This window comes from Nannospalax galili, unplaced genomic scaffold (assembly GCF_000622305.1).
Source record: "Nannospalax galili isolate Female #2095 unplaced genomic scaffold, S.galili_v1.0 scaffold188, whole genome shotgun sequence".
Classification (NCBI taxonomy): Eukaryota; Metazoa; Chordata; class Mammalia; order Rodentia; family Spalacidae; genus Nannospalax; species Nannospalax galili.
Window position 1 is genome coordinate 1815068 of NW_008360325.1, and position 19309 is coordinate 1834376.

The 19309-nt window shown below is 46.3% G+C and overlaps 1 protein-coding gene across 14 annotated transcripts in view; it reads left to right on the forward strand.

Moving 5' to 3' along the window:
• Nucleotides 1-19309, forward strand: part of Mok (MOK protein kinase) — a 45729-nt gene that overhangs the window by 7009 nt on the left and 19411 nt on the right. For 13 of the 14 annotated variants that reach the window (XR_003848192.1, XR_003848193.1, XM_029559885.1 and 10 more), the window contains exons 2-4: nucleotides 6068-6182; nucleotides 15718-15807; nucleotides 16518-16588. Coding sequence is in view for 12 of the 14 variants with exons in the window: in XM_029559885.1 (XP_029415745.1) it covers nucleotides 6068-6182; nucleotides 15718-15807; nucleotides 16518-16588 (276 nt within the window). In the remaining 2 variants the exon portion in view is untranslated. The remainder of the gene's footprint in view (nucleotides 1-6067; nucleotides 6183-15717; nucleotides 15808-16517; nucleotides 16589-19309) is intronic. The other variant, XM_029559894.1, reaches the window with a different exon arrangement.

Here is a 19309-nt window from a genome sequence, read left to right on the forward strand (position 1 = left end):
TCCTTACTTTGAAATGTTTTGCTCTCATTTAATCAGAGTACCTTTTTTTATTTTTTCCCTGTCTGAATTTTTTTTTTTTTTCGGTCTTTTTGAGACAGGGTTTCTTTGTAGCCCCAGCTGGTCTGGAACTCACTATGTAGACCAGGCTGTCCTTGAACTCACAGAGATCTCCCTGCCTCTGCCTCCCGAGTGCTGGGATTAAAGGCGTGGGCCTCCAGTCTGCACATCACCTTTCATTTTGAGAAATAGATGCATCAATAGCAAGTAAAATTAAGTGAAAGTAATACTGGTTATGTAATAAATTCAGCCAGTGAGTTTTAAAGTTAGTCTTGGAACCCTCTGTGACATTACACAGTTGGTCCTGTTTACATTCTTATAGATTTATAGATGTTCTGGGCACATTTAAAAAATATTTTATTATTATTTTTAATTTTGTGTGTATGAGTGCATTGTCTGCATGTGCACCTGTGCAGTGCCTGAGGCAGTCAGAGAGGGTGTTACATCCCCCAAACTGGAGTTATGTAAGGTTGTTAACCACCACATGGGTTCTGGAAATTGAACCCAGGTCCTCTGAAAGTGCAATCGGTGCTCTTAACCACTGAAACATCTGTCCAGCCCCTGTGCACATTTTCTGTTACATATATACTTATAATAAGTTTCTGTGCGTGTGTAGTTTTTTCCTTAAACAGATGCCCCAAACTAAATGGAATGACGTTAAGTGTAACTTGCTAGCCCGAGGGTTCGTGAGAATGTTGGAATAGGATCTCTGGGTGTCTACACATTGGTCAGCGGCATGCATTCCTAGCAGTGGACTTGGGTTAGTAGATACAGTTTAGATTAAAACTTTTTTTTTTTTGGTCTTTTTGAGACAGGGTCTCCCTGTAGCCCCAGCTGGCTTAGAACTCACTATGTAGACCAGGCTGGCCTTGAACTCACAGAGATCCGCCTGCCTCTGCCTCCCAAGTGCTGGGATTAAAGGCGTGTGCCACCACGCCCGCCTGGCTTGATTAAGAATTTTTAATGTGTTTAATAGTTTGTATTCTCTAGTGTTTTTGCTGTTTCGTAGCTCACCCCACACTGTTGTTCGGTGTACTGTATTAACCGGGTCCAGTTCTTGTCACTGAAGGCCTGAGCCTGTTGTAGTGTGGTTTTGAACTACTTTGACTCCCAAAGAGAGCTGAAATGCGAGGGATTCGTTTCCCTGTAGTTCTAGTTGCACTCCTCGGCTGACCTCCTTCAGCCCTTCTTGCCCTCCCCCAGGGTAGCTCAGCAGCACTGGTGGGAGTCACCTGCCTGATGGAGACACTACCAGCGACACACCAATAAAAAAGCAGCACACAATAAAACACACAGCTCCCCAAAATGAATTTCACCTCTTCTTTTGGCTTGCTACATGAGCTTAAACTCCACTTAAACAAGATTTGATTCAATAAGAATGAACAGAATCTTAATTACACAAATGGGCTCCTCTGTCTTTCAAGGCTGCCCTTTGTCCTTGACTATTGGTTTTCTTTTTTTTTTCCTAGATGACTGTTCATTCTGATTAGCATAGCACTGGGGTTTGCTCCCTCCTCCCTCCTCTCTCCCAGCCCTGTGTTGTGCTTGTAATTTTGGGGTAATTTTGAAGGCCTGTGAAATAGGCCAGACTCCGGTGCTGAGAAAGGTGCTTTTCTTGGGTGTTTTTCTGTGGGGTTGTTTTGCTAAACTCTTCCTACTTGTTATTGTGGTTTTTTGGTCTTTTTGAGACAGGGTCTCCCTATAGCCCCAGCTGTCCTGGAACTCACTATGTAGATCAGGCTGGCCTTGAACTCACAGAGATCTGCCTGCCTCTGCCTCCCGAGTGCTGGGATTAAAGGCGTGCGCCACCACACCTGGCTTGTTATTATTTTATACCCCAGACTTTCCATCTGCCAGGCGCGTGGGCAGAAACAGGTGACCCTTATCTCCCCCAGCCACCAGCGGGAGTGGACTCTGTTTGTTGCTGGTTTGATGGGCTGGAGCCAGGTGGGGTGCTTGGCTCACTCAGAGTTCTAACCATTCTAAGGTTCAGAGTTCACCTGTGTTTTTCAAAGCAAGTCTGCTTAATTTACTTGGGCTGAAACACAGATTGGAATTCATCGTGTGGGATTCCTCCTGCTGGTACTGGTCTCTCCATCCACAGCTGGCTTCGAGGCCAGCAGCTGGTCTCCCTCCCTCCAGGGAGCTTCATGGCCTCTTTAAACTGACCTGCACCTGTAAGACGGTTCACTTTAAGTTCGCTTTGTTGTTAGCACTTAGCCAGCAGGCTCACTGTTTTTTGGTTTTTTTTTAAGTTCTTAAAATGCCCATCATTACAAACGTTTAAAATAAATACATGACCATGAAACAGTGTGGAAAAGGGTAGTGAAGAGTGAAGCCACTTTTATTCTCACCTCGATATAAATGTAAGAAAATGAGGTGTTTGCACCCTGTTTCTCCCTGTGCATGTGTGTTCCTTACATGTCTTTAAGTCTAAACATTTTCCCTTGTCCCTATTGTTTGTTGAAAGTGTCATTAACGAAACATCATATTTGCAGTTGTGGCTCTTGCATAACTCACTAGATTGCCTCCCTGGCGGCAGGTGCTGAGGTGCCGCTGTGTGAGCTCGCCATCTCTAAATGCTATCTGTTGGGAGGTCGCCCTGATGGAACCTGGATGCTGAGGCAAACGATGCAGGCTCTTTGCAGCACGTTTGCACTCACACTAGTGCTGGCTGTGGATTACTCACACAGGACAGAAATGAGTCAGCAGAACGCAAAAGCTGGCTGTGCCCCCGTGTCCCCAGGAAGCACTGAGGTATCGCTGGGGCTCAGCTGCTCGTTGCTACATGGGTTCCCCTTCAGTTGTGGCATGGCCCATATTGAATACATGTTTGTTAGACACCTTTGCCAGTTTGACAGGCGGTAGGGTCTCTCATTTTAAAAGTAGTCCTTTTAACTGTAGTTTGCTTTTGAATCTGAGCAGTTTTTTAGTTGGCTCTGTTTATCTGTTATTTGCCAATTTTGTCATTGAGAGGACCTGTTGACATTTGTAAATGGTCATTTGATTAGCTATATTAGCTTTTATTTTATTTCTTATAATGTTTGCTTAGATTTACATTGTTAGTGAAGTTTTTGAGTCAAAGCATGGTAGGCTCATCTGCTGGATCTTTTTTTTTCGGTCTTTTTGAGACAGGGTCTCCCTGTAGTCTCAGCTGTCCTGGAACTCACTATGTAGACCAGGCTGGCCTCGAACCCACAGAGATCTGCCTGCCTCTGCCTCCCGAGTGATGGGATTAAAGGCATAAGCCACCATGTTTATGTGTATGAATGTATTGCCTGCATGTGCATAAGTGCACCCATGTCATGCAGTGCCCTAAAAGGTCAGAAGAAGGCATTGGATCCCCCTGGACCTGAAGTTAGGACCATTGGAGTTAGGACCATTGTTAGCCATCATGTGGGTGCTGGGACTCAGGTCTTCTACAAGAGCAGTCAGTGCTTTTAACTGCTGAGCCCTCTCTCCAGTCCCCCCCCCCTTTTTTTTGAGACAGTGTCTCCCTGTAGCCCCAGCTGACCTGGAACTTACTCTGTAGACCAGGCTGGCCTCAGGCTCACAGAGGTCTGCCTTCCTCTGTCTCCCAAGTGCTGAGATTAAAGGTGTGCACCACTATGCCTGGCTTCCTGAACTCCTTTTTAAAAAAACTCCTTTTTTAAAAAATAGTTTATTATTTTAACTTTATGTAAGTGCACCCGTGTTGTGCAATGCCCGAGTTGGTCAGAAGAGGGCATCAGATCCCCTGGAACTGTAGTTGTGGATGGTTGTTAGCAGTCATGTGGGTGCTGGGACTCGAACCCGGATCCTCTGGAAGAGCATCTGGTGCTCTTAACCGCTGAGCCATCTCTCCAGACTCTCTGAACTCTTACTTTTGTTTTGACCAGCCATGGCCTTTTTTACTTTTTTAACATATCATTTCAGAAAAATTAGCACCAGACAGGCATTATGGCTCACACCACAATCCCAACATTTAGGAGGCAGAGCCAGGGGTATTACTGTGAGTTCAAGGGAAGCCTGTGCTACACCTTGAGACCCTGTGGCAAATTGCACACACACACACACACACACACACACACCTTTTTTTTTATATTTAATTTGTTCATATAAGAATTTGGAGGAGCTGGGTGTGGTGGTGCACGCCTTTAGTCCCAGCACTCGGGAGGCAGAGGCAGGCAGATCTCTGTGAGTTCAAGGCCAGCCTGGTCTACATAGCGAGTTCCAGGCCAGCTGAAGCTATAGGGAAACCCTGTCTCAAAAAAAAAAAAAAAAAAAGAATTTTAGGAAGGTTGCAGCCTTGCACTGCAGCAACTGCAGTAATAAGTAATAAGGTTGCCCTTCAGGGTGGCCACAGATCAAGGCTGCTCCATGTGGGTGGAGCCTGAGCCTGAAGGCTAAGGCTGGCTTGTTCATCCAGGCTTGCTTATGTGAGCCTGCTAGGTTTTCCAGGGCTGCTTCTGGTCTGCTCCCAGGCCATGTTGTTTAGCCCTGGCTCTGCAGTCTGTCTTGGTTCTTTGTAGGCTTGCTCCTCTGCTTCCCCTCTCAGGAGCCTCCTTGAAGCTCTGCGATGGGCTAAGTAAGCGCCTTCCCTCCATGTTGGCTCAGGGGTGTCGCTCTGTTTTGTTGTGCCAGGGATGGAACTCGGGGCCTCCTGCACAGAGGCAGGCACTCTCCCTTTAAGCCACACCCCAGTCTTAAGGCTGGACCTTGTGCTCTACTGAGAAGGCTCTTAGCCTGCCCTTTGCCAAGGTGTATTAGCCTAGTCTTACTCTCCTGTTTGCTCTGTAGAACTGACTCCAGCCTGGTGAGACTTGTTCTCTCAGGGTGCTCCCGTTCCTCCATTTCTGCTGGGAAAGCAGTGATTCTTGCTTGCACCTGTGTCTTGAAGTATCTCGTGAAGGCAGCCAGCAGTGCCCAGTCCAGTCCTTCACCCTGTGGCCTTTCCTGGGCCAGCAGGTGTGGACCCTTGGTCTGACAGGTCGTGGTCACTGCAGGCTGCCCTTCCTGCTACCACCGACAGCTAGCCAGAGTCACATGCACATAGGGCTTTGTTCACAGCAGCATTCTGCTTGAGGATTTGTGTTTGCTGTCCTCAGGAAAACCAGAACTACACTAGGTATTTCAAGCAAGAGGCATGCAATGCAGTAAATTGCCAGGGCTGGAGAGATGGCTCAGTGAGTGGTTAAGAGCACTGACTGCTCTTCCAGGGGATCTGGGTTCCATTTCTAGCCCCCACATGGCAGCTAATAACTGTCCATAACTCCAGTTCCAGGAAGTCCGACACTCTTCAGGCTTCCACAGGCATTGCATGCACTGGTGCACTTGCAAACATTCATACACATTTTTTAAAAAAATGCTCATTACCATAGCCAGGTGTAGTGACACATCTTTAATGTCAGCACTTTGGAGGCAGAGACTGGTGGATCACTGAGTTCAAGGCCAGCCTGGTCTACATAGTGAGTTCCAGGTCAGCCAAGGCTCCACAGTGAGACCCAGTTTCAAAAAACAAAACAAAGCTAACAGCAACAAGGCCATTGCCAGGGATGGGAGCTGTAGTGGTGGCAACAAACCCAGGGGCAGCTTCTGGAAGCTTTCAGAAACTTAGACCATGCAAGAATTACAGAAAAATGTTGCAGTTGACCTGGGTGGGCTGTAACACCAGGGAGGGTGAATTTCAGAAGCATGCTTAGAGGCTATTGGTGACTCTGTGGCATCTGCCCTCGCCAAAGTCCATGTCTATCCTGCTCCTGCTGGAGCCATTCAGAAGCCTGTGGTGTCCTGAGCCCCTCATCTCTGGCTTGGGGTCAGTGATGTCATTCCTCCTGTGTAGGGAGAGCAGACACTGCAAGGATGATGTGGAACCTTGCTGCCAGCGCGGTTCAGCTCCTGGGACTGAGAAGACAGGACTGAGCCTCAGCGTGGTGCTGTGAAATCGCTGCACAGATTAAAAGGTGTGCTGGCTGGGAGTAAATGTGAAATTCACACATAAATAAAACTGTACAATTATTTTTACTTATAGACTATAAAGCAGTTGGCAAAATAGGAGAGGGAACATTTTCTGAAGTTATGAAGATGCAGAGCCTGAGAGATGGAAACTACTATGCGTGCAAACGAATGAAACTCCATTTTGAAAGGTGGGCGTCAGGTGGTGGGGACGACACGGACAGGCCGCAGTCAGCAGGGCAGCTATGTTAGTGGGAAACTGTATTCATTTAATAATACGCAAGAGATCAGATTTCCTCAGACAGTAGATTATGGGCTAATGTTATATTTAATATGAATTTTCTCTTGTCCAAGTTTACTATAATATCAATGATTAACCTACAAAAAATTTGACTATAAAAGCATGTTTTACTTTATACAGTATATGTATAGTAGATTTTTGTAAGTCAAACCTTAGTTGAAATATTGTGGAGATCCTTGAAATTTACTTATTTGTGAAACAATTCATGTATGAATATGTCAAAGAACAACTTCCAGGTAGGAATGGGGACATTTATTCCTAGGGAGGAATCAGCTGCCGTGTGTGGGAAGCAGGCTGTAGTTCTAAATTATCCTTGTGGGTGATAATTCTCATACTATGGCTTTATTGTACATAGAAGGACGCCTTTAGTCCCAGTATACAGGAGGCAGAGGCAGGCAGATCTCTGTGAGTTCAAGGCCAGCCTGGTCTACACAGTGAGTTCCAGGACAGCTAGGGTTACAGGGAGGCCCTGTCTCAAAAAGACCAAAAAAAAAAAAAAAATAGGCCTTTCAATAAGGACTTTAAGCCCCATGGGTTTATTTTTTATATCAAAGGAATCAATACTTTAAATGTCCAAGCAGTTTTGAAGAAAATTCAGCAACTCCCATATTGGTGCTGAACCTTTTTTTTTTTTTTTTTTTTTAGGTTTTTTGAAACTGGGCGTCTCCTGTAGCCCAGGCTGGCCTCAAATTCCTTATTTCTCCACCTCTGCCTCCCAGCTGCTGGGACTGCAGATGTGCGCCACCATGCCTGGCTTGAGGCAAAGTCTTCTGAAGTGTTTGGACATAGAAACTTTGACTTCAAACTCTTTGCATGAAAAAATTGTTTCTCAGGTCAAAGAAGGAATTCTGACAGTGAATCTTGTCAGAAGACACCAAGCATAGTAGTTCATCCTCTTGCCCTCTGGGCTGGGTAACTCTTATTCTGTCTTATATAGAGGGTAGGTGCTTAGGGATGTGACGTCACCTAACAGTTGTCACTCTGGGTCCTGCAGAGCCATGTTCCAGTGCACATTTTATCCAAGCAGGGCTGAGATCATTTGATGGTTCACCTAGCAGTCCTGGGTCTGGGGCAGTCCCAGGTCTGGAGTGGTCCTGGGTCTGTATGGAGCAGTCCAGGGTCTGGAGTGGTCCTGATCTGGCTGGAGCAGTCCCAGGTCTGGAGTGGTCCCGGGACTGGAGTGGTCCCAGGTCTGTCTGGAGTGGCCCAGGGTCTGGAGCAGTCTGGGGTCAGGAGTAGTCCCGGGTCTGTCTGGAGTGGCCCAGGGTCTGGAGCAGTCTGGGGTCAGGAGTGGTCCCTGGTCTGTCTGTCTGGAGTGGCTCAGGGTCTGGAGCAGTCTGGGGTCTGGAGTGGTCCCGGGTCTGTCTGTCTGGAGTGGCCCAGGGTCTGGAGCAGTCTGGGGTCTGGAGTGGTCCCGGGTCTGCCTGGAGTGGCCCGGGGTCTGGAGTAATCGCAGGTCAGGAGTGGTCCCGGGTCTGTCTGGAGTGGTCCCGGGTCTGTCTGGAGTGGCCCGGGGACTGGAGCAGTCTGGGGTCTGGAGTGGTCCTGGGTCTGTCTGGAGTGGCCCGGGGTCTGGAGCAGTCTGGGGTCAGGAGTAGTCCCGGGTCTGTCTGGAGTGGCCCAGGGTCTGGAGCAGTCTGGGGTCTGGAGTGGTCCCGGGTCTGCCTGGAGTGGTCCTGGGTCTGCTTCTCCCCTGGCGTGTCTTCTCTGTGCTCTGCCCTCCATGTTTCTTGTGCTTTTCTCCCCTCCCCACTGCATCTTTACCTTTAAATTCTCATAAGAGAATCTGGTGTATAGTGGCCCAATGGTTCATGTCAAAGAAGCAGGCTTCCTTGAACAGGCACCCCCCCAAGCCTTTAAAACAGGGTCTCCTGTAGCCCATAATGGTCTCAGAGTCACTATGTTGTTGAGGACCTTGAACCTCTGATCTCTTGTCTCTGCTTCCAGAGTCTAGAATTACAGGTCAGCACCACCACATCTGTTTTATGCAGTGCTAGGGATGGAGCCCCAGCAAGCATAAAGAATCCAGGCAAGCATTCTACCACTGAGCCATGCCCCAACTTGGTGGTTTTTTTTGTTTATTTGTTTTTGTTTTTGAGACAGCTGGCTTGGGACATGCTGTGTAGACCAGGCTGGCCTGGAACTCACAGAGATTGCCTGCCTCTGCCTCCCAAGTGCTGGGATTAAAGGCATGTGCCTCCAGGCCTGACTCATTTCATTAAAAAATTTATTATTTTTAAAACTCTGTGTGTGTGCGCGTGCGAGCATGAGTGCAGTGCTGGAGTTGCAGCAGCTGTAACTGCTGTGAGCTGCCTGAAACAGATGCTGGGAATTGAAGTCAGGTCCTCTGGAAGAGCAGCATGTACTCTTAATCACTGACCCATCTCTCCAGCCCTCATTTCCTTTTTTGGGAGAGTCTCTCACTACGTAGCCCAGGCTGACCTGGAACTCAATATGTAGCCAAGCTAACCTGGAACTCACTGTGATCTTCTTGCCTCAGCCTCCTGAATGCTGCGATTACAGGTGTGAGCTGCCATGCTTGGCTGTGCGTTTTTAAAATTAGGGAAAATTTGGGGCTGGAGAGATGGCTCAGTGGATAAGAACACTGACTGTTCTTGCAGAAGACCCGGGTTCAAATCCCAGCACCCACATGTCAGCTAACAACTATCCTTAACTCCAGTCCCAGGGGATCTGATAGCCTCTTCTGTCATCTGCAAGCATTGCACAACATGGGTGCACTTACCTACATGCAGGCAATATACGCATACACATAAAATAAAAAATAATAAATATATATTTTTTAGGGAAAATTTATTGGGGTGTAGAGTTCTCTGTTCTGCATGTAACCCTGCTTCAGATGTATTTGCAGCTGGTTTCTCCTGATCTGCCCCTCCATTTTCTCTACGGTGTCTTGTTTTGAAGATTTTTATTGGGAGGAGAAAGGAGAACGCTGGGAAGGAGATGGTGACTTTGGCTGTGTCCAGAGTGCTAGGAGGCCAAGGGGAAGGGGAGGAAGAAAGCAAAGCAGGGAGGAAGATGGGAAGGGGAGGAGGGGCTGTTCAGGTCCGGCTTGGTCAGTTTCGGTGACTGAGGTAAAGGTGGGCCCTGTTTCCCCGCAGTGTCTCTCTGGTTGTCCAGCACCATTTGTGAAGACATTCCTTTCCTCTTGGCTTGCTTGGTCACAGGCCAATTGACTGAAGAAGTCTAGGTCTAGTTTAGGCTCTGTTCTGTTCATTGATTTCTGTGACTGTCCCTGCATCAATATCACTGCATTAGTTAATGCAGTTTAGTAAGTTTTGAAGTCAGAGAATATGAAGTTTCCAGTTTCATTTTTCATTTAAAAGATATTTGCTGCTGGGCATGGTGGCGCATGCCTTTAGTCCTAGCACTTGGGAGGCAGAGGCAGGCCGATCTTTGTGAGTTCAAGGCCAACCTGGTCTACATAGTGAGTTCCAGGACAGCTGGGGCTACAGGGAGACCCTGTCTCAAAAAGACAAAAGAAAAAAAAAAAAGATATTTGCCTAGTCAAGATCCTTCCTGTTTCTGTATAGATCCTAGAATCAGCTTGTGAATTCTCTTACAAAACAAAGACTGAGATTATAAAGGATCCATTTTGGAGAAAATTCTCTTATTTTTTAAAAGACCAGGTCCTCTGTATCCCAGGGGACCTCAAACTGTCTGGATGGCCAAGGCTGACCTTGAACTCCTTATCTTCCTGTCTCCACCTCTTGGGTGCTGGACATACAGAGCTAAATGTAAAAGTTGAAACTGTTGGGCCAGGCGTGGTGGCACATGCCTTTAATCCCAGCACTTGGGAGGCAGAGGCAGGCAGATCTTTTGAGTTCGAGGCCAGCCTGATCTACGTAGTGAGTTCCAGAACAGCTGGGGCTACAAGGAGACCCTGTCTCAAAAAAGACAAAAAAAAAAAAAAGTTGAAACTGTTTTAGAAGAAAATACAGGAGACTATCTTGTGAACTGAAGTTCGCAGATCTCTGTGAGTTCAAGGCCAGCCTGGTCTACATAGCAAGTTCCAAGTCACCTGGTGCTACAGGGAGACCCTGTCTCAAAAAGACCAAAAAAACAAAAAAAACCACTCACAGTGGGGCATCCAGTAGGACTTTCTTTGTGGAGGTGTACTGCGATGTTTGTTTTGTCTTTTTGAGAATCTGCAGTTTCTTATACCATCATCCATAGTGATAGCAAGCTGGAAAGAAATGTAGTATGGGATGGGTGACAGCGCCAAGTATGTGAGTGCCTGGAGGTCAGAAGAGGCCATTGAATCCCCTGGAACTGGAGTTACAGGTGGTTGTGAGCCACCATATGAGTGCTGGGAACTGAACCTTGATCACTGGAGCAGCCAGTGCTCTTAATTTCTGAGCTGTCTTCCCAGCCCCTTATAAATATTTAAAGCTACAACTATTCTCCTAATCCTAGTACTTTTAGGTACATCCCATAAACTTCAATACTCTGGGCTTTCCTTTCTTTTAGATTTATTATTTTTGTGAATATTTAAAATTTACTTATGTTTATTTTGTGTACATGAGTTTTGCTTTTGCCTGCTAAACCATCCCATCAGCTGTCTACATTTGTCTTGACATTTTGTTTTCAACAGAATTAAAGTAAACAAACTCTTGAATATTGACCATAAAATTAGAGCAACTCCAAGGCTAAGAACAGTGGTGAGGTCCAGTGTTTTTAGACTGTTTCCATGATTTTTAAAAGAAGAGACAAGAGTCGATTTGAATTTTATTTAGTGCCCTTACTTGGATGGTTGTTAGACCTGCTACCCAGCAACACCTAGTTAAGTAAACAGATAAGCCTTTCTAAATACTGGTCTCAGCTCATTTCCCATTGAAAGCTTGTGGAGACAAAGAATTCTGTCTGCAGTAAGTCAAATACGTTTCAGAGTATGCTGATGGCTGGTTTTCATAGTACAGATAAAGAGCGGATATCTGTCTAAACACCTATTACTTGGCTATGCTGTTCTACAAACCAATTTTTTCAGATAAGTTGTTCAAAAATCAGGATTGGCAGCTGGGTGTGGTGGTGCACTCCTTTAATCCCAGCACTTGGGAGGCAGAGGCAGGCAGATCTTTGTGAGTTCAAGGCCAGCCTGGTCTACATAGTGAGTTCTAGGACAGCTGGGGCTACAGGGAGACCCTGTCTCTAAAGACAAAAAAGAAAGAAAGAAAGAAAACAAATTACAATAAATAGATGAGTGAGTGCTGCAAAGGGTCCTTACGCGCTTCTGGCTCGAAAGCAAATGAGTCCAATCACTGGAATCAATTCAGAGTCAAAAACCAAAAGTAGGCTCCCCGTGACCAGCCACACCACTCGTCAGTATTTACTCGAAGGGCCCCAGGTCAACATAGCACAGAGACACTTGCACATCAGCATTTATTGCAGCCCTGTTTGCAGTAGCTGTGTTATAGAACCAGGGTAGGTGTCAACAGAGAAATGGATAAAGGAGATGTGGCTTATATACAATAGGTTTTCTTCTAGCTGTAAAGAATGACAAAGATCGTTTGCAGGATAAGAGACACAACTGGAGACAGTCATGTTAAGCAAATTGACAGACTCATAAAGACAAATATTGCGTGTTTTTTCTCATTTTCGGTTCCTTGATTGATATAGATAAATAAAATTGTGTATCTGGCATAGAGTAGGAAGGAACTGGGAACAAATGGGACTAACAGGGAGGGGAGGGGAAGGGGGTCACTCTTAAAGCTCATTGTGTACATGTATGAAAGTTTCCTTACATGATACAGTACCATATACAATTAGTATGCACTAATAATAAGAATGATTTAGAAAGCCGGGTATAAGCCGGGCGTGGTGGTGCATGCCTTTAGTCCCAGCACCCAGGAGGCAGAGGCAGGCGGATCTATGTGAATTCAAGGCCAGCCTGGTCTTCATAGTGAGTTCCAGGCCAACTAGGGCTACAGGGAGACCCTGTCTCAAAAAGACCAAAAAATAAAAATTAAAAAAAGAAAAGCTAGGTGTGGTGGCAGACACCTTTAATTCCAGCACTTGGGAGGCAGAGGCAGGCAGATCTCTGTGAGATTGAGGCCAGCCTGATCTACATAGCGAGTTACAGGCCATCTGGAGCTATAGGGATACTCTGTCTCTGTAAACCAAAAAAGAAAAAGATTTAAAGGAGCCTTGGAGGCTTCGTCTCGTCTCGTGGGCACAGGGGAGGAGTGGCACAAACGCCTGGGGGAGAGCTTCCACAGTTCTTGTTCTTGGTCTCCTCCCTTGTCTTATCTCCTTTATTGACCTTCCCTCCCTGAAGAAAAAAATTTCCCACGTGTCCCTCAGAGGATGGTCTGGAGGGGTGGTCTTTGGAACCCCAGGTCCTCAGAATAGTATCTAGATTGTACATAATGACAGGATTCCGGAACCAAAAAAGTTCTGAGAACGTTAACGTAAATACAGATAAATGCTTTTCTTCCTTCCCCTCCCCCTCCCCTGTCCCTTTTTCCTTTTCTGATAGTCTCATGTAGCTCATATGTAGCTGGACTCACTGTAGCTAAGGATCACCTTGAAGTTCTGATCCTCTCCACATCCCCAGTGCTGGGATTTCAGGTGTGGGTCGCCACACCCACTTGTTTATTTCCTAAAGTTTTTAGAGGTTTTAGTAGCAACCGTAAATCCTGGCTTCTAAGAAAAATGCACAAAGCATTTTTCCAGAGCCGTGGACATGGCTCAGCACGTAAAGGTTCTGGCCACCAAGCCTGATGACCTGAGTTCAGCTCCTCAAATCCACATGGATTTGAGAACTGACTCCTGAGTTGTCCTCTGACCTCCAGATGTAGCGCACAGGTGCAAGGGAGTTCCTGCGCACACACACACACACACACACACACACACACACACAGAAGCACACTGTGGGAAGCTGTGTTTTAGAACATTTATGGAGGCACTGGTGCTGATGGGGAGGGTACTCAGCTGAGGAGCTGTGAGTGGTACAGGCACACATAATGGCATGTTCTGGACCCTGAGCACACCAGTATGGCCACTATGGTTACTCGAATGCTGAATGTTCACCACTGTCCAGATGGTGAACAGCTGCTTCCCTGGGCCTCTGTGTACTCCCAGTGTGCCCAGACCTCCCTGAGGACTAGCACCAGTTCAGCCTGGTCGTGTTAAGGACCTGGCTCCAGGAATTGTGGGCTGTGTCTTCTGGATGTTGACTTGGGATACATGTTGCTAACATTTTGAATGCTGTGCTAGATGTGAGGGAGGAAACAGGGAACCTTAAAAAAATGCTCTTAGATTGTATTGGGCTTCCATTTCTGGCTTGCATAAGAGAGACTTATTATACCCAGCCTGTTGATTTACATGATAATAGGTGTTTCCCAGCTGTGCCTAGGTTCCTGGTCCTTTTTCTGGGCAACATCTGTCATGGTTCAATTAACTCTTTTATTTCAGAGGAAAAAGAAAAGCTTTAGTAATATGCTATTAAGTATAACCTCTCTGAATAACTAAACAAAATGCTGAGCTTTCCACATGGTAAAAGTTGGAACAGAATTTTGCCAGTTTATAAGAAGACAGATATTCTGACTTTCCTTTTTTGGCTTTTTTTTTTTTTTTGAGACAGGATCTCCCTGTAGCCCCACCTGGCCTGGAACTCACTATGTAGACCAGGCAGGCCTTGAGGCTTGAAGTCACAGAGATCCACTTGCCTATGCCTCTCAAGTGCTGGGACTAAAGGCGTGTGCCACCACACCTGGCTTAGTTTCCTTTTTTATTTTTTATTTTATTTAATTTATTTATTTTTTGGTCTTTTTGAGACAGAGTCTCCCTGTAGCCCCAGCTGTCCTGGAACTCACTATGTAGACCAGGCTGGCCTTGAACTCACAGAGATCCACCTGCCTCTGCCTCCCGAGTGCTGGGATTAAAGGCGTGCGCCACCACACCTGGCAAGTTTCCTATTTTAAAAAAATGCTTTTGTTTTATGTGTATGAATGTATTACCTACATGTAGGTAGGTGTACCCATGTTGTACAGTGCCCAAGGAAGTTAGAAGAGGGTATCAAATGCCCTGCCTGGAACTGGAGTTACAGATGGTTGTTAGCTGCCATGTGGGTTCTGGGAATCGAACCCTGGTCCTCTGCAAGAGCCGTTAGTGCTCTTAACTGCTGAGCCATGTCTCCTTTTTTAGGGGGAGGGTCTTTTTGAGACAGGGTTGTCCTGTAGCCACAGCTGACCTGGATTCACTATGGAGACCAGGCTGCCTCTAACTCACAGAGATCCGCCTGCTTCTTTCTCCCGAATGCTGGGATTAAAGGCGTACCACCAGCCCGACTTCCCGTCTCCTTTCTTTTGCAGTCTCAGAGATGGAAGTCCCCGGAGTATCAGGTCGTTTGACTGCTGTGACCCCAGCCCACCGTGGGGCAGTGTCTCTTGAAGAGCATCTATAACACAGCCAGCCTCAGACCTTGCGCTTGTCTTGGCTTTGAGATGTGAGCAGTGAGGCCCCTCATAGAGAAGAGCCTGAGGTGGACTGCCCAGAGCGCTCCTGTAGCCCAGTAATGGGTGCTGAAAAGTTAGATTGTGAACAGTAAGGAAGATGGGTCAGGCGTGCACATCCCTTAATCCCAGCACTTGCAAGGCAGAGGCAGGTGGATCTTTGTGAGATGAAGCCCAGCCTCATCCACATAGTGAGTTCCGGGCACCAGCCAGGGTCTACATAGTAAGAACATGTCTCAAAGAAAGAAAAATAAAATGAAAAGGAGGCTAAGGGTGTCCCCAAACTTTGAAAAGCTCGTTTCCAGACAGTATATGCCTTATTTAGTTGGTGAATTCCAGTAATCTGATTAGTAAATTTTATTAATAAATCCTATCCATAAATTTGGTTAGAAATTGTCATGCCTGTTTATATGTTTATTATGTAGAAGAAACAACAAAGATTCTTTAATGATATTAGATGATAAAAAAATTTAATGTATGTGCTTAGCTATAAAAACTGATTTTGCAGGGCATGGTGATGCATGCCTTTAATCCCAGCACTTGGGAGGCAGAGGCAGGCAGATCTCTGTGAGTTCAAGGCCAGCCTGGTCTACATAGTGAGTTCCAGGACAGCTGGGGCTACAGGGAGACCGTCTCAAAAAGACCAAAAAACAAAAAAACGACAACAACAAACTTTGATTGGGCAGATGGGCTGTAGCTCGGTGGCAGAATGCTTACCTAGCATGTGTGAGACCCTGAGTTTGATTCCCAGCACCAGAGAGATTTGAGTTTTATGATGATGAAGATAGATGCCAAATTTATGACTAATTTTAATTTCTAATGGGAAAAATAAAGCTTGACTGAAATACTAGGGAGGTTTTACATTTTGATCATGGATAATGAGTATGACTTCATAATCCTCGTTTTGCAGTTGATGTAATTGTAAATTAGTTGTGTTTTTTGCCCACATGATAGCATTGAGCAAGTCAACAGTCTCCGTGAGATACAAGCCCTGAGGCGCCTGAACCCACACCCCAACATTCTTACCTTGCATGAAGTGGTTTTGTAAGTATGTTTGCAGCTTGAAAAGTTACCTAAAGTAGAAAATTTGATACTAAAAATTAAATTTCTTTTTAAGAAAACCATGGTTAGACATTTAAAATATCTTCTTATTTTTATTTTATGTGTATGAGTGTATTGCCTGTATGTGTGTAAGTGCACCCATCTCATGGAACTGGAGTTAGGATGGTTGTTAGCCACCATGTGGGTGCTGGGAATCAAACCTGCATCTGCTGTAAGAGTAGTTGGTGCTCTTAACTGCTGAGCCATCTCTCCAGCCCATTAGACACTTAAAACATTTGCTTTGTGGCTCTTTGAGTGACAATTACCATTACATCTTGTGCCAGATATGTTTGTACAAATGTGTATCTGATGGCTGATATGGAAATGCCTTTGTTTCAGGGACCCTTCGTATGGGTGCTGAGAGCTGAACCTGGGTCATTGGCAAGAGCAGCCAGTGCTCTTAACCACTGAACCATCTCTCTGGCCCTTTAAATTTTTTCTTAAAGTAGAATTTTCACAGTATTTTACGTTATTTTAGCCAAAATGTTGACTTAAAGTAAAAGCCTACTACTACTCTGATAAGCCACGGCCATGGTTGTCTTCTTGTGGGAATGTGCTCTGTACCATAAGCTGCACAAATGAATGCTAAATTACTTGATTATATTTTCTGATTAAGACAAGGAAAATTATTAAAAACCTGCTTTCTTCTGCAGTGACAGAAAATCTGGTTCTCTTGCACTAATATGTGAACTTATGGACATGAATATTTATGAGCTAATACGAGGTAGGTAGACTCTTTTTTGAAACTAATCTGAGGTCCTCTGGAGCGTTTGTGGTTGACGTGGTGACGTGGAAGTTACAGTGCAGAGCTGCTTCGCTCAGGTCTCAGGAGGCGTTTTCCTGGCAACTCAGATGAGAGAAGCCACAAGCCTGGTGGCCCTGTGATTTGGATGAGGCTGGTCCACGGGCCAGCTGTCCTCACACTGTGCCACCCAGGCTCCTCTGTTCCCAGCATCTCTCTACTCCGTGTGCCCTTCTCTGCTTCCAGGAAGGCAGAGCTGTCCCCTGGAGCCCTCCTGTGGAAGACTCCTCCCGGCCTCTTTTGGAACTTGACGTGTCCTATCCCAGGGTGCGCATTCCTTCCCATTCCTCTCAGCAGTGAAGCACTGTTTAGGAAAGCTCATTTGCCTCAGATAACCTCAGCCATGGCCTTGGATGCTTGCGGAGGGCACCCAAGGGTTCCAGGAGGCAGGGAGCCAGGCTTTGGCCCTCATTGAGAAGATGGCCCTGAGAGTCCCATGTCAAGGCTATGTTAGATGTCAGGACAGATGAGCCTGATAAATACCACTGAGAAAGCACTGTAGGAGATGCTCTGTTTTCTAGAGCTCATTACACTTGGAGGACAAAGGAAGAATGGAACAAAACTGCCTGCCCCAGTGGAACACACCTGTGACCCAGGCTGTCCTGGAGAGCTTTGGTTGTCAACTTGACACACCTAGGAAGAGGGGGCCTCAATGTCGGGGGGCATGTCCTGTAAAGATGGGGATCCAGCAAGTGAGCACAGGTGGGGATCCAGCCAGTGAGCACAGGTGGGGATCGAGCCAGTGAGCACAGGTGGGGATCGAGCCAGTGAGCACAGGTGGGGATCGAGCCACTGAGCAGGCTCCTGCTTTAAGTGCCTGCCTTGGTTTCCCTCAGTAGTGGACTTGGAAAAGTAAGATGAAATAACTTCTTTCCTCCCCAAGCTGGTTTTGGCCAGTGTTAATCACAGGAATAGAAAGCTAATCAGACCACAGGAAGGGTTGCAAGTTTGAGACCAAAGTTTAAAACAGGCCAACTTTGCACGTGGCAAAGTTGCGAGACTCTGTCCTAAAATGTTAAAAGAAAATAGAGGTCTGGGACTGTATTAGGTCAGTGGTTGAGCACTCGCCTAGCATGTGAAAGGCCTTGGGTTCAATCTCTAGTACTGAATTTTTTTTTTTTAATTTAAAAAGAGACATGAAGCAGCAAGTGCCGCGGAGTCATGTGGATGCCTGGGACCTGCTGTGGTGCTTTGGGGACCGCATCTTAGTGATTTCACAATGCATCCTTTCAGAGTTGAGGCTAGCCTGAAGATGCCAGCTAGAGCTCTGCCAGCACATGACACCCATTTTGCTTTTTTTTTTTCCTTCGGTCTTTTTGAGACAGGGTCTCCCTGTAGCCCCAGCTGTCCTGGAACTCACTGTGTAGACCAGACTGGCCTTGAACTCACAGAGATCTGCCTGCCTCTGCCTCCCGAGTGCTGGGATTAAAGGCGTGCACCACCATGCCTGGCCCATTTTGCATTTTAAAGAGCCTGTGTAGGCCAGGTGTGGCAGCTCACACCTAATCCCAGCATGCTGGTGGGGAAAGCCCAAAGATCCAGAATTGAGAGGCCAGACTGGACTAATAGCAAGTCTTAGCTACATATGAGAACTATCTCAGAAAACAAAGGGAGCCGCAGAATCCCTTCCTTTGGTTGTTCAGTGACAATTCTGTGTAAGGTGTAAGGTGTAAGGTGCAGACCTAATGTCAGAAGTCTCTCCCTGTGCTTCCTAGAACATGATACTTTAAAACTCAAGGGACTGGGAAATTTCCAACATGTTGCTATGTGTTTAGACATTTGAGAAAGCTTTATTTAGAAAATATATATTTAATTTCCAGTAGCTGGGGGATTATGTAATTGAGAAGTTGAAGCATTTATTCCACATCTACCTACAGAGACTGTAAAAAACACTGTTAAGCCGGGCATGGTGGTGCACGCCTTTAACCCCAGAACTCAGGAGGCAGAAGCAAGCGGATCCACTGTGACTTCGAGGCCAGCCTGGTCTACAGAGTGAGTTCCAGGCCAGCTGGGGCTACAGAAAGACCCTGTCTCAAAAATAAAAAAAGACCCCAAACACTGTTAGACCAACAGATACTCATTGGAGGCAGTTACCGAACGAGGCCTATTTTACCTTGTCTGCTTGCTGTGCGCCAATCACTGAAAGTTCTGCAAACTGCATTTATTCTCAAGGTGTCCAAGCATGAGGAGTTGGGAGACCCAAGTCCATTGGTAGGACTTGACTTCTGGGATGAAGCCAGGTGGGGAAAGGTGATGGGGTATAGCAATTAGAGGTCTGCCACAGGTAATCTAACTTCATGGCTTTTCATGGGATGCAAGTTCAGCTGCAAGGCCCTCAGGGTGAAGTTTTCATCCTCCTAACATCAGAAAGCCACCACTGATCCTTACGCAGGCTCCTGCACAGGCCAAAGTGAAGAGTCAGTCATTTTAACAAAATCTGAAGGCCCTTAGCATCATGACCCACTTAGCGGTTGTTATCTACAGCAAAATAGTAGGGGACAGATATTTAATTCAGCGACAGGACCTCCAAAATTAATGATTTTTGAAGCCAACTAAAGCAAGTAACTAAAGGGGAGCCTGAGGCTCAGAGCCAGAGAAGGAGAGAGTGCCATAGCTGCTAAGAGGGAGGGAGGGAGGGGGGGA